Source organism: Physeter macrocephalus, chromosome 13, assembly GCF_002837175.3.
Source record: "Physeter macrocephalus isolate SW-GA chromosome 13, ASM283717v5, whole genome shotgun sequence".
In the NCBI taxonomy this organism is placed as follows: Eukaryota; Metazoa; Chordata; class Mammalia; order Artiodactyla; family Physeteridae; genus Physeter; species Physeter macrocephalus.
Window position 1 is genome coordinate 86,590,848 of NC_041226.1, and position 12,162 is coordinate 86,603,009.

Below are 12,162 nucleotides of genomic sequence, written 5' to 3' on the forward strand. Positions count from 1 at the left end.
TTCTTTTCTTCTTTCTTTCTGTCTTTCTTTTTCTTTCTTTCTTTTTCTTCCTTCCTTCCTTTCTTTTCTTTCTTTCTTTCTTGTTCTTCCTTTCTTCCTTCTTTCCTTTCTTCTTTTTTTCTTTCTTCTAGTTGTCTTCTTTCCTTCCGTCTTTCTTTCTTTCTTTCCCTCTCTTTCTCTTTTTCTCTCTCTTTCTTTCTCCTCCTTCCTTCCTCCCTCCCTCCCTCTCTTCCTCCCTTCCTTCCTTCCCATGTAAAAAGCACCATTGTGTAACGGTCACAAGCAGGGGCTTTGGAGTGAAACCAATATGGGTACAAGCCCCAAGTCTGCCATAGGTGAGTTGTGTGACGCCAGGCAAATGACCCCACCTCTCTGAGCCTGAGTTTCTTCATCCGTAAACTAAAGCTCCCACCATCTCCCTCCTGGCTGGATTGGGATGAGGCAGGAAGATCGCAAGCCTGAGCACAAGGTCGGCTCTCAACAAACGCTTAGCCATTGGTGTCCTGCCTAAGGATGGCTGCGTTATAAGCGGTCTGGGGAGCACTGGTAGGTTCCTTGCCCTGGAGCAGGGAGGATGTCCACGTTGCCAAGACTCTGGGGGGGCCGGGGGGACGCAGCCTGGAGGGTGTTCACGTGGTCCCCCAGCGTGCCCAGGGCTCCCGCAGCGCGCCTGCATCTCCCGGACGGGAAAGGTGGGTCTGCCCCACTCCCTATGTGCGCAGCTCCTCTCCTTTCGAGCCGCTGGATGAGAACCAAGTGCAGGGCCCGGAACAGAAGGACCTTTATACGGCCCCCTCCCCGCGCGGACTCCCGGGCCCTGTTTTCTTTTCATCCTGTGCTGCCGAGATTCAATGGGCAGAAACTCTGCCCCCTGCCCCACTGTGGTGACACAAACGCCCATTCTCCGCAGGGGCTCCCAAGATGCTCCACCGCGCAGGGGGAGAGACAAGGGCTGCTACAAAGAGCTGATTGTGTGCTGGGGCCCCGGGAGCGAGCAGAGCCTGGGCAGGGGCGGGCAGGAGCCAACCTGAGCCCTGCTGGGCAGCAGAAGGGAGGGAAGGGCAGGGCAGGCCGGGGCCCGCAGGCGAGGGACGAGGGGCCTGTGCCCCCAGGCTGGGCATCCCGTCTCACAGCCCGTCGGGAAGAGGGGTATTGTGGATGCAACACGGCTGCAGTCTGGCCCTGTGGGTGAGGATTTGTATAAGGGGTGGAGGGGCCCACCCAGCTCTCCTGGGGGGGTGGGCAGCCAGCCCCGGCTCACCTTTAAAGGCTGCAAGTTTTTCCGGCAGGTTCTCTTCATCACTGTACTTCTGGTCACAGAGGAACTCCTACAGAGGAGAGAGGACAGCACTGAGCAAGGGGTCAGCAGGCAGAACTCACCAACACACAGGCCCACAGCCCGTTGCCTCCTCTCCCGCCAGGTGGCTGGGCTTGGCCGCGCAGGGCAGTGTTAGTCCTGGCCTCCTGTCAACCCCCAGAGGCAGATCGGTACAATCCACCCCGTGGGTAGGAAGTTTGCTCAGCAGCTGGGGGTGGGGCCCAGAGGTTCCGCTGCAGAAGACTAAACACCTTCAGTCAACCTCTGAATTACGGGTGCAGGGACCTGGGCTTCCCCCCAGGGCACCCCGGCTCCAAGATCCATGAAGCCATGAGCAACCAAAGACAAGTGACTTGGCTCTGGCATTAACTTCTTAGGTATGTGACCCTGAACAAACTGATCCCTCTTTGAATCTCTATTGCTTTATCTGCCAAATGGGTATAACTATCATAGCTTCTTCTTGCATGAGAATCCAAGGAGAGTGTATATATGAATCTTGGCAGCTCAATAAACAGCAACTGCTCTGTTATTATTATTATTATTATTAGTCTCTCTCTAGTCAGAAAATAACTGTCCACTGCTTGAGAGGTCACTTACCCTCTCACCTGTGTCCTTACCTGTAAAACAGGGCCCACCTTCCCCTCAGATGCTTGGAGAGACTCAAATGAGTCTTTTCAGAACCAGATGGAGTTGGGAGGCGATGGGAAGGGACTCACAACAGCCCCCAGAATGAAGCACTTACCCACATGGTCGCTCCGGATCTCCCAGTGGGCCCAAGAGGTAGCAACTATTATTATTCCCATTTTACAGATGAGGAAACTGAGGCTCACAGAGCCAGAACTTCAAGTCAGCTCTGTCTGACTTTAGAGCCTACATCTATCTTTAACCCTGACACTTAAAGATGGGCAGTGAGCAGGTATTCATCCGGCTTTAAAACAAAAAACTAACAATTAGCACTTGCTAGGCTGGGCGCAGTGGCCAGGTATCTTACTTGCCTTGCTGCTAATCTTTAAGCATCCCTAGAACCCGCATTCAGATGAGGAAACAGAGGGTGTGTTCTCATCCTGGCACCAGAGCCCACAAATCCCCTCTACTTCCCTGGACCTTGCTTTCCTCATTCAGTCCACTGGACATGGCTGTGACTCCGTCATTCCTTCAACAGTTTTTGAGGGACCACAGTATACACTGCTCTATTCTAGGCATCCAGGGAGCAGGTGAGACCAAGGTGAATAAGACAAGGCCCTTATCCTAAAGGATAATTTTAGGATAAATTTAAATTTTATCCTAAAATTACAGGAAGTCCCTGTTTAAAATGATGTTGGGGACTTCCCTGGGGGTCCAGTGGTTAAGGCTACACACCTCCACTGCAGGGGACACGGGTTCGTTCCCTGGTCGGGGAACTAAGATCCTGCATGCCACGTGGCACGGCCAAAAAATAAATAAATAAAATAAAATAAAATAAAACAAAACAAAATGATGTTAAATGTTAGAAGACCCCTTCTGCCCCTCCCTAATCCAATTTCTTTTCCTTCCCAGAGGTAATCATTATGCTGAACTTGGGGTTTCTACCATTCTCTTGAATGTTTTTCCTATTATGACTAGGCCGACTACTATTGTAAAAAGACATCTTATAAGTTAATTTTGAGGCTTTAAAAAATTCTAATTCTAAATTTTGGAACATTCCATACAAATATGTACTTGTAGTTCAATAAATGATCTTTTTTTTTTTTTTTTTTTTTTTTTTTTTTTTTTGCGGTACGCGGGCCTCTCACCGCCGTGGCGTCTCCCGTTGCGGAGCACAGGCTCCGGACGCGCAGGCTCAGCGGCCACGGCTCACGGGCCCAGCCGCTCCGCGGCACGCGGGATCCTCCCGGACCGGGGCACGAACCCGCGTCCCCCGCATCGGCAGGCGGACTCCCAACCACGGCGCCACCAGGGAAGCCCAATAAATGATCTTTTAAATGAAAAAAAATTTATCTGGGTCAACCACTCAATATGTTTCTAAATTCCTGCCGTCATTTCCCACTAAATGATGACCAAGTCTGTACTTACACATCTCCTAGGACAGGGAACTCACTACCTCTCCAGTCACTGTAAATGGAATGTAGAATGGGAGAATGACAAGAACCGAAGTGAGGATAAAGCCCTCTGGGTTTGGATCCTCAGCCCCCTCCTTACTAGCTGTCAAATGGGCTCGCGGGTACCCACCTCGTCAGGCACCTACCCCTCAATCGAGACAACCCACTGCGGGCAGTTAGCACCTGGCTCGAGGGTCCGTGCTCAGTAAACAATAGGTACAAGTCCATGTAGGGCAGAATCTGATCCCTTCCAGGGTTCAAGTTCCTCCACACTAACTCAGCACCCTTTGACTGAGTAGAAGGAACCCCCCGCCAATGTGGCTTCCCTCGCTGGGTCAGGGCGCCTCTGATAGCCCCCTTGCTTTGGGCAGGCACCATGTTATCCCATTCAATCCTCACAGCCGCTGTTATTTGATTTTACAGGTGAGAACAGGAGGACCAGAGAGCTAATAACATGTCCAGGGTCCCCAGGCCCTGGGGAAGCTCAGGGTTGGTTTGGAAACTGTGTCCATCAGACTCCAGGGCCCATGGGGTCCAGCTGGCTCGGCCACAGCCTCACTCAGAGCCTCATCACCGTGTGCCATGCACAGCCCTGCCTGCACTTAGCTCCACGGAGCTGGAACCTTCCCCTGCAGCCTGGGAGGCTGCCCTCCTGTCGGCTGGCTCTGTCCTTCCCTTCCTCTTGGCTTCCTTTCGTAGGTCTTCTCCACTGAGGCCCCCACCCCCATTCTCTGACCAAAAGTAGGACAATTAACTCTTGTCTGTGACCCTGAGCAACCCAGGCTCCTCCTGGGGTCACAGACCCCATATCTGTCCAACGGAGGGACAAACTGGCCAACGGTTCCCAGACTCTGGGGTAAAGCAGAAAGAAACATTTCCAAAAAAAAAAAAAAAAAAAAAAAAAAAAAGGGTGGGGGAAGGTGCTAATATCGGGCTTCCAAGATTTTATTTTGCCAAGTAATGACTTTAAATAATGACCATGGACTGTTGCCACGAGTTCAGAAAAGGATATTTCGTAAAAGTAGGAACTCCACAATCTCCGAATTTTGAAGCGGAACCCATTTAGCCTACGTTCAACTCACCACATTGTCCCTACGTTCCCTTCACTTCACCACATTAGGAACTGGACAGCGTTCCTGGGGAGGCACAAGAACACAGGTAAGGCTCAACACCTGGGAACCTCTGGGGAAAGACCTGGGGGTCCTCCAAATTCCCAGGCTCTGGTTGACCAGAAACCCCGCACCAGCCTGGAGCCTGTCTGTAATCTACACTGATCACCTCTAGGGATCCAGACAGATTGGGTTCGAGGGGTAGGACATGGTCCTGGGTCTTGGAGACAAATGAGACACAGACAGAGACAGACAAGAGCTCAGCCTACACCGCAGGGTGCTTAATAGCCACACCCCTCCCTGGACCTGACCCCGGGACCGTGCTCTCGGCAGCCCCGGGGCTTCCAGGATTATTGTCTTTTCGCTGATGAAGCCGGTTTGCTCCTTAGCACCAATCACCATCTAACATGGTATTCCATTTTTGTCCCCAGCTCCCCACCCCTCTCCACCAGAGTGGGTGCCTCAGCCACGCTGACCTCCCTCGCATGCCTCTCCCATGCCAGGCGCGCTCCCACCATGGGACCTTTGCTCCAGCTGTGTGCCCTGCCTGGAGCGCACGTATCTGCATGTCACCTCCTTCAAGTCTTTACTCAACTGTCACCATCTCAATGAGGCCAACGCCATCCACTCGGTCCACTGGAGTCCCCTCCTCCACTTCCAATCCACCTTAAGATCACACCTTTTATTCCATGATGAGTCATTTCCTAGCACAATTTACAGTGTACTTGCTTATTAAGGGTGTTGTCCATTATCTGTCTCCCCCTGCTGGGTTCTACATAGTAGGTGCTCAATAAATATTTGCAGGAAGGGTCAATGAATTGAGACTCAGAAAGGATGAACAACTCGCTCATCCAGGCAGCACAGCTCACAGGTGGCTGAGCTGGGATTAAGCTCCACAGCAGAGGCTGCTTGGGTTCCCTCCCTGCAGAGAGCTGGGGAGTAGAAGTGACCCAAGGAAGTGGGTGTCGGAAGGATGCTGAGAGGAGGCAGGTCCTTGGTCACAGGACACATCCAGGAGGATGTGTTTACTGTCTCTGCCCCACGGATGCCTAGCACCCAGCAGTGCCCAGCGTACAGTAGGTGCTCAATAAACATTACTGAATGAATGGAGAAGACTGCCATTCAGCCCAGAATGACTTTCTCCACTCTCAGCCCTGCAATGGAAAGGCAGCTTTGCAAATGCATGTGTATGTGTATGACAGAGGCTGGAGAGGCCTCAGAGATTGGAATCACAGATTTCCTTGGAGCCAACAGTGACAAACGCTTGAGCCACAGAGTGACCGGGGGTGGGAGGAGCAGCTGACCCGTTCACGTGTGGGTCGGCAGCCCTCGCTGACCCAGGGCTTGGGGCAGCTGTGTGGACCAGGGGGCCGGGGAGGCAGGAAGGCGGGTGGCAGGAACAGGAGCTCCACTGGCTGGGTTGCCAGCTCCCACCCCACCTCCGAGCTTTGGATTCCTGGTTCCTGCTCAAGCGCTCATGCACAGCCCACAGTTTCCTCCCTCCAGGGGTCCTCCCCCCATATCCTACCTCAGCCTCAGGGCACAGCCACGCCCACTGGGCGGGTACCTGGTACCAGCCGCCAGCCCCACCCAGCCCTGCCCTAACTCTGGGCCCCCAGGCAGAGGAGATGAGCTAGAAGTCACTCCAGATGTTTGGAAGAAAAACAAAAACAGAAACAGAAAGAGGGCAAACTGGAGCCAGAATGCCTAGGTCTGAGCATACTTAGTGCTGTGTGAAAATGACTTCATTTACCTGTGCCTCAGTATCCTCATATGTAGGAAAGATAAAAATATTAACCACATAGGCTTGTCCTGAGAATGACAGTATGTAAGTAAACATATCTAAAGTGCTTAACACAGTGCCTGGCACTTAGTAAATGTTAAATAAATGTGAGCCATTTATTATTATTATCGGCTAACATTTATATACATTCAGTCCACTAACAACCCACAGCTCATCATCCAGACCATCACTGACTATTAAACAGATTAGGAAGGAAAACCCTCCCCTAACTTAGGCTGGTTCTGGTTGCTCTTTCTCCTTTTTGGGTATTCCCATTTGACAGATGGGACAACTGAGGCCCAGAGAGGTTGCTCAACTTACTCAAGATCACAACGTTTTCACAATTCAAGGCCTATCTCCCTTCACCATCCCAGCTCCCTCCCTGCCCCAAACAAGGCCTGGCCACAGGTTTCTGGGCAAAGAAAGTCAATACTGGGAGTTACCTTTCCTCTTGGGCAGCTACAGAAAGATGTTATTCCAGAGGCCAGGGAACCACTTTATAGCCCTCTAGGGGCATGGGGGTGTGTGTAGATGGTTTATTCTAGCCCCATCCCCTCTCCCACTCCAACCCACCGTCCCAAAAGACAAGTTTTTCAGGCTGTAGAAACTGCTGTCAGGGCCTCCAGGTATGAGGGATGCAGGGGTCCCCTGGGCTCTGAGAGTGGCAAGTCTAGAGGCCTTGGTGGCCTGGTCAGTCCCTGGCAAAGAACCAGGAAATGCAAGCAGGGAGGAGCCTGGGGTTCAAAACAGGAAGCTCTGAACCAGGCAGTCACTTCTCAAGCCAGTGTCCACAGGCCAGGCCCAGGGAGGTGGCAGAGCTGTTCCAACATCCACCCAGTCACAGAACCCAGAAGGGACTCCTCAGAGCATCCAGCTTGTTCTCTTTGTTCAACAGCTGGGGAGACTGAGGCCCAGAGGGCAAGGTCCTGATTAAACCATCCTTCCTCTAGGCAAGTACAGGGCGTGCAAGGCACAGGGACGGGGCAGGGAGGTTGACTTGGGTTGCCGGGTTTCAAATCCCAGCTCCAGCACTTACTAGCTCTGTGGCCCTGGGCAACTTGCTTTACCACTCTGGGCCTTAGTTTCCTCATCTGCAAAATGGAATCATAAAGAGAGAACCTCCTCACTGGGTCGGTGTAAAGATTAAATGGGAGAACTGCATAGAAAGAGCCTGGCTCCTAGTATACTTACTAACGGCTAGCAAGTATCATCGTGCGTTTGGATCACCCAAACTCAAGCCACACCAAGAGACAACTGTGAGCAGGGGAAGGGCAGAGAAGAGACCCACCCACAACTTTCTTTGTCCCCGACTGTGCCACGAAGTCCTCCTGGTGAGTCTTGACCCTCTGGTCATTCCTCCTCAAGGGCAAACTTTGCTTTGTCCTTGGATACCTGGCTGAACTGGCCGCGACTGGCCATCCATAGAGGACAGAGCGCACCCATCTCAGCCCTGAGGGACGGTGCCTGCAGCTGCACGGGCTCACTGCTGCCTCTCTGGGTCATCTACAACCTCCGATGCACATCCGAGACTCCCCCCACCCCCTGAGAGCCCCGTCCAAGTGCTCGTGATCAGGAGGGGCTATTTCCCCAACCAGCAGAGGTTGGCAGCCCCTGCGGTGTCCTGGCCTCCAGACCTTCGCCACCTGCCTGCACCCCCCAACGCCCACCCTGACTTAACTCTCTTTCTGGGCTGGTACCTCTAGCACCTGCTCCTGGATGCTTGCTCCTGGCCCTCCAGGCTTGCCTTTATGAATTAGCCGCAGCAGAATTTTAGGGCTGGCAGATAGCACCATCTTGGAGGCCATCCAAGGGGCTGGTGGCTGAAGCCTTGGGGGAAAACCCCAAGGACAGGCGGCACGATGCCTGGCCGTGTGGCCTCTGATGCAGCCCACAGGCTCTTAAAGGGCCAGGGCCAGGCCATAGATGCCCAGCCTGGTGCCTGGCGTGTAGCAGGAGCCTGTAACGTGCACCCACGAGGACAGCAGGCTCACATTCCCCACGGCAGCTCTGGGGCCTCATCCGGACTCTGTGTCCTCGCCAATAGGTGGGGCAGCTGGAGAAAAACACCCCCACCGACTACACAAATGAAGCAGACCCTGCAGAAATTCCATCTCCAGCTTCCTGCGACATGGCCACACCGAGGTCGAGACTGGCTGGACCTGCGGGGACACTGAATCCTCAGAGGCTCACGTGGCTCCTTATCACCATCTCCCTTATAATATATTAAGGAAGAGCAAGAGAGACGGGTGCCTGGCGATGCCAGCTGGGCACATTCACCTGGGCAGGGACAGGGTGGCACCGCCAGTACACAGGAAAAGAGACACACCTGTGTAGTGCCTGGGTCAGGTCTCAGAGGTCCCCCACTGTTGGGGGAGGGGCCGGGGACAAGCCTCACCCCAGGTAGAGATACCCAGCCTGCCGTACCCAGTTCTTCCCAGCACAGGTGCCACGTGGGTTCTGAAATAACCATCAGGCACCGAAATGCTACAGGGAATGCTGAGTGCCCTTCATTTGACCCAGGACGGCTGAGAGGGCAGGACAGTAGCCAGAGATCCTTATCCACATAAGCAAGAGAGGCCTGTGTCACAGCGAGGCCACAGCCACCTGGTGGACAGGGGCCAGGGCGGGCCAGGGGCAGCGTCTGGAGACAGAATCCCGGCTGTGTCACTTCCTGGCTGGGTGACTTTGGGCGGGTGACTTCACCTGGCTGAGCCTCAGTTTCCTCATCTGTAAAATGGGAGGCTTAGTAATCCTGGTCTCATGGGGATGTTTACAGACTCTTGCTGGGCATCTATCTAATCAAGTGTTCCATTGAGAGGAGTCAGTGAGATGATTTACGTCAAGTGCCAGGCCCGGAGCAAAGGCGCCACTCATGCTATTTTGTTAAAGATCCTGGCCTCTGGCCGGTGCAAGCCACAGCTCTCACCATCCTCCAGGCTCCTCCTGCTCCATCCCAAGGCTAAGGGCACTCTGAGGGGCACCCACCCAGCCCCACAGCTTCCCTCTGTCCCTGTAGGAAGCTGGAGGGAATTTGTCCCGTTGCCTTATAAGGCCGGCTCTGGCTGGCCCAGGGTCACCTGCCATGCCATCAGGGCGCGGGGAATGTCAGCTATGTGGGGGAGTGGGAGGCGCGCGCCGGTCCTGCCCGCTCCAGTGGTGCAGAGCGCGCGCAGGCACACGCGCGGGCATGCGCGCGCACACACATACAGCACGGAGGTGGGGTGGGCACATACAGAGGAGCCCCAGTCCAGCTCAGAAATGGGGAGAAGAAATGGGTCCAAGTGTGGCTGTTTAAACCCAGGCATTTTACTCAGGCCCTCTGACTCTCGTCTCCTGCAAAATGGGAACAGACACTCGCAGGGTTGGAGTGAGCATCCGACGAGATAATGTCTGAAGCATGCCTGGCACACTGCCTGGCACACGCCAGGTGCTCAGAAAATGAGAGCAAAATCTAGAGCGAAACCCCAAAAAAGTGCATTTTCATACAGTTCCACCAGGACCTTTAGGTCCACCCAAGTCCCCTTCTATTTGGACTCCTGAATCCCTTATTAAGAACAATAGCCAAGACTGAGCTACTCTGCCGCCCTCTGGGAAGCTGGCCCATCCCAGCGGGGAGAAAGGCCCCAGAGGAACCGTTGGCCCAGAGAAGCCTCCAGAGCTCACAGCCAGGCTGGGCTCTGCCCCAGGCAGCAGCCACAGCGGTGCCCAAGCACATGCGGTGAGTCATGAAGCCCCATCCTTCACGCCTTCTGGCTTCCACGGGACCACTGGGGCAGCTGTTCAGCCCAGCCCCCCAAGAAGCCCCCCCCCGCCAGTGGGGCAGTGAAGCTGCCCCCCAAACGCAGGCAATCTGGGCTGCCGATGTGGTTCCCTCCGGAATCCATCCACCCAAGGGAACTCCCACCATGGCCGCGGCCGTGGGTGAAACCGACTCAGACCCTCAAACACAGCGACTCCCTGAAGTCTGCAAGGAGCTTCAGTCTGTTCATCTCCTCCGATTGTTGTAGGGACTCAGAGCAGAGCAGCGGTCTCTGCTCCCATTTCAGGCAGGGGAAGATAAGATTCTGCCAGACAAAGGGGTCTGGTCCAGGCTGAGCAGCCAGTCTACCTCAGACCCCGCCCCTGGGTTTCCACTCCCGCACCTTTAAGTCCCAAACAAACCAATGATAGCAATCAAGACAGCAGCCGGCTCTCCTGTGTACTTTACATAGATTATCTCAGCGGCAAAATCACAACAAACCTACTACCATCATCTCAAGTGGCTTGTCCAAGGTCACAGGGCCAGTGAACAGCCCCCTCTGCCCATGACTCTAAACTACGGTGGGGCCACCCTGGCCTGCTGTGGTGGGAAGCAGCTCAAACTTCTGGTTTGATCCTGGAGCCTCCTTCCTCCGGGAGCCCAGAGCCTGGGTCCCAGCAACCTGACAGTAGCCCGGGCTCACACGGTGGATCTCAGAATAGCATCCAGTCAGGGAAAGGACGCTCTGCCACTGGAAGCTCTGCCACTGGCTTCGGTGTGGCCTTGGCCAGCTGCTTGCCCTCTCTGGGCGTTGGGGTCCCGAGGTGGTTGGACACAGCCCCCTCTTGTTCACCTTCCCCGGTCTCAGCGCTGTCCAGACCAGCCCCGGAGAGCCACAGCCCCTCCCCTTTCTGAGCCAAGCCAGTACACCTCCCAAGACAGCCCTGTGGCCTCACCTCCGCACCCCACCTCATCCCCCCATCCCCCCAAGGGCAGGGTTGGCATGGAAAGTCCCGCGCACTCTCAGCTCCTCTGGTCTGTCCAACTACAATCCCCTCTCCCCCATCTCCAGCTGTCTCTGGCTCGGGGTCCTCTGGCTGTGGGTGGATTCAACTGGCTTGGAACCCAGCCGGCTGAGTGGCCCAGGGGGCTGTATGAGGTCAGGGTTCCAGGCTCCTGTCCAGAGGGCAAAAGCAGCCAAGACCCAGGCTGAGTTGGCTGCAGAGTGAACTGGGGGGAAGCCCGGCAGCCTGGACCCCCGAGAGCCCCGGCCAGACGTCCAGGCTCCCTTTCAGCTGTGCTCAAGATGGCACTAAGAGGTCAGATGAGGATGGCGATGAGGAGGCCAGAGTTTACCTGGAGGGACCCTGGGGTCCCCAGAACCCTCCATGGGATTCCTACGGCCAGTGGAATGAAACCAGGCAGGCTGCCTAGCTCTAGGCAGTCCAGGGAAATCAAGGAGGGAATAAAGACTGCAGGCCCCTGGCGAGACTTATGCTACAGCGGTGCTGCAGCCCGTGGACCCACCTCCACATGGACTCCACCAGGACCCTGCTGGCCCTCACCAGCTTTCCACTTTGGGACTCTGAGCTGGGTGCCAGCAGCCCGGGGAAGCCTGCAGGGGAAATGTCCAGCCTTGCGTCAGTGGGCATGATTCTGCAACCAGTAAGAAGGAAACCTGGAGACGTCCTCCTCAAGAAGTAATCCTAGTACCATCCATGGAGGTCTTCTCTTGTGCCAGATGCTGGACCAATCACATTACATGCCTTCCCTCATGGAGTCCTTACGGTGACCTCGGCTCTGTGATGAGAGGTCCTCGCTGGGGACCACAGAGCTGGTACATAATGGAGACCAGATCTGAGCCCCAGTCTTGCTGTGCTGCCTTTGAGTTTTGGCCAATCCAGGCAGGCCCTCACAGTTTTCCTTATCTTCTAGAATTTAAATGGTGTTTAAGCAAAGGTCTAAAACGTCCCATTGTGTGCCTGGCAACAGCCGGAAGGATTTCTTTTTAGAAAAAATCCACTAGGATCAGGATGAAAAGCACCAAGTCTCTAAGGCAACCTTTCCTAAAAGCCTGAGTGAGAAGGAGCTGTGTGTGTGTGTGTGTGTGTGTGTGTGTGTGTGTGTGTGTGTGT

General features: G+C 54.7%; 1 protein-coding gene across 1 annotated transcript in view; it reads right to left on the minus strand.

Moving 5' to 3' along the window:
* Positions 1-12,162, minus strand: part of AIF1L (allograft inflammatory factor 1 like) — a 24,167-nt gene that overhangs the window by 10,819 nt on the left and 1,186 nt on the right. Inside the window, exon 3 of the mRNA XM_024126395.2 lies at positions 1,262-1,328. Within this exon, the coding sequence (XP_023982163.1) occupies positions 1,262-1,328 (67 nt within the window). The remainder of the gene's footprint in view (positions 1-1,261; positions 1,329-12,162) is intronic.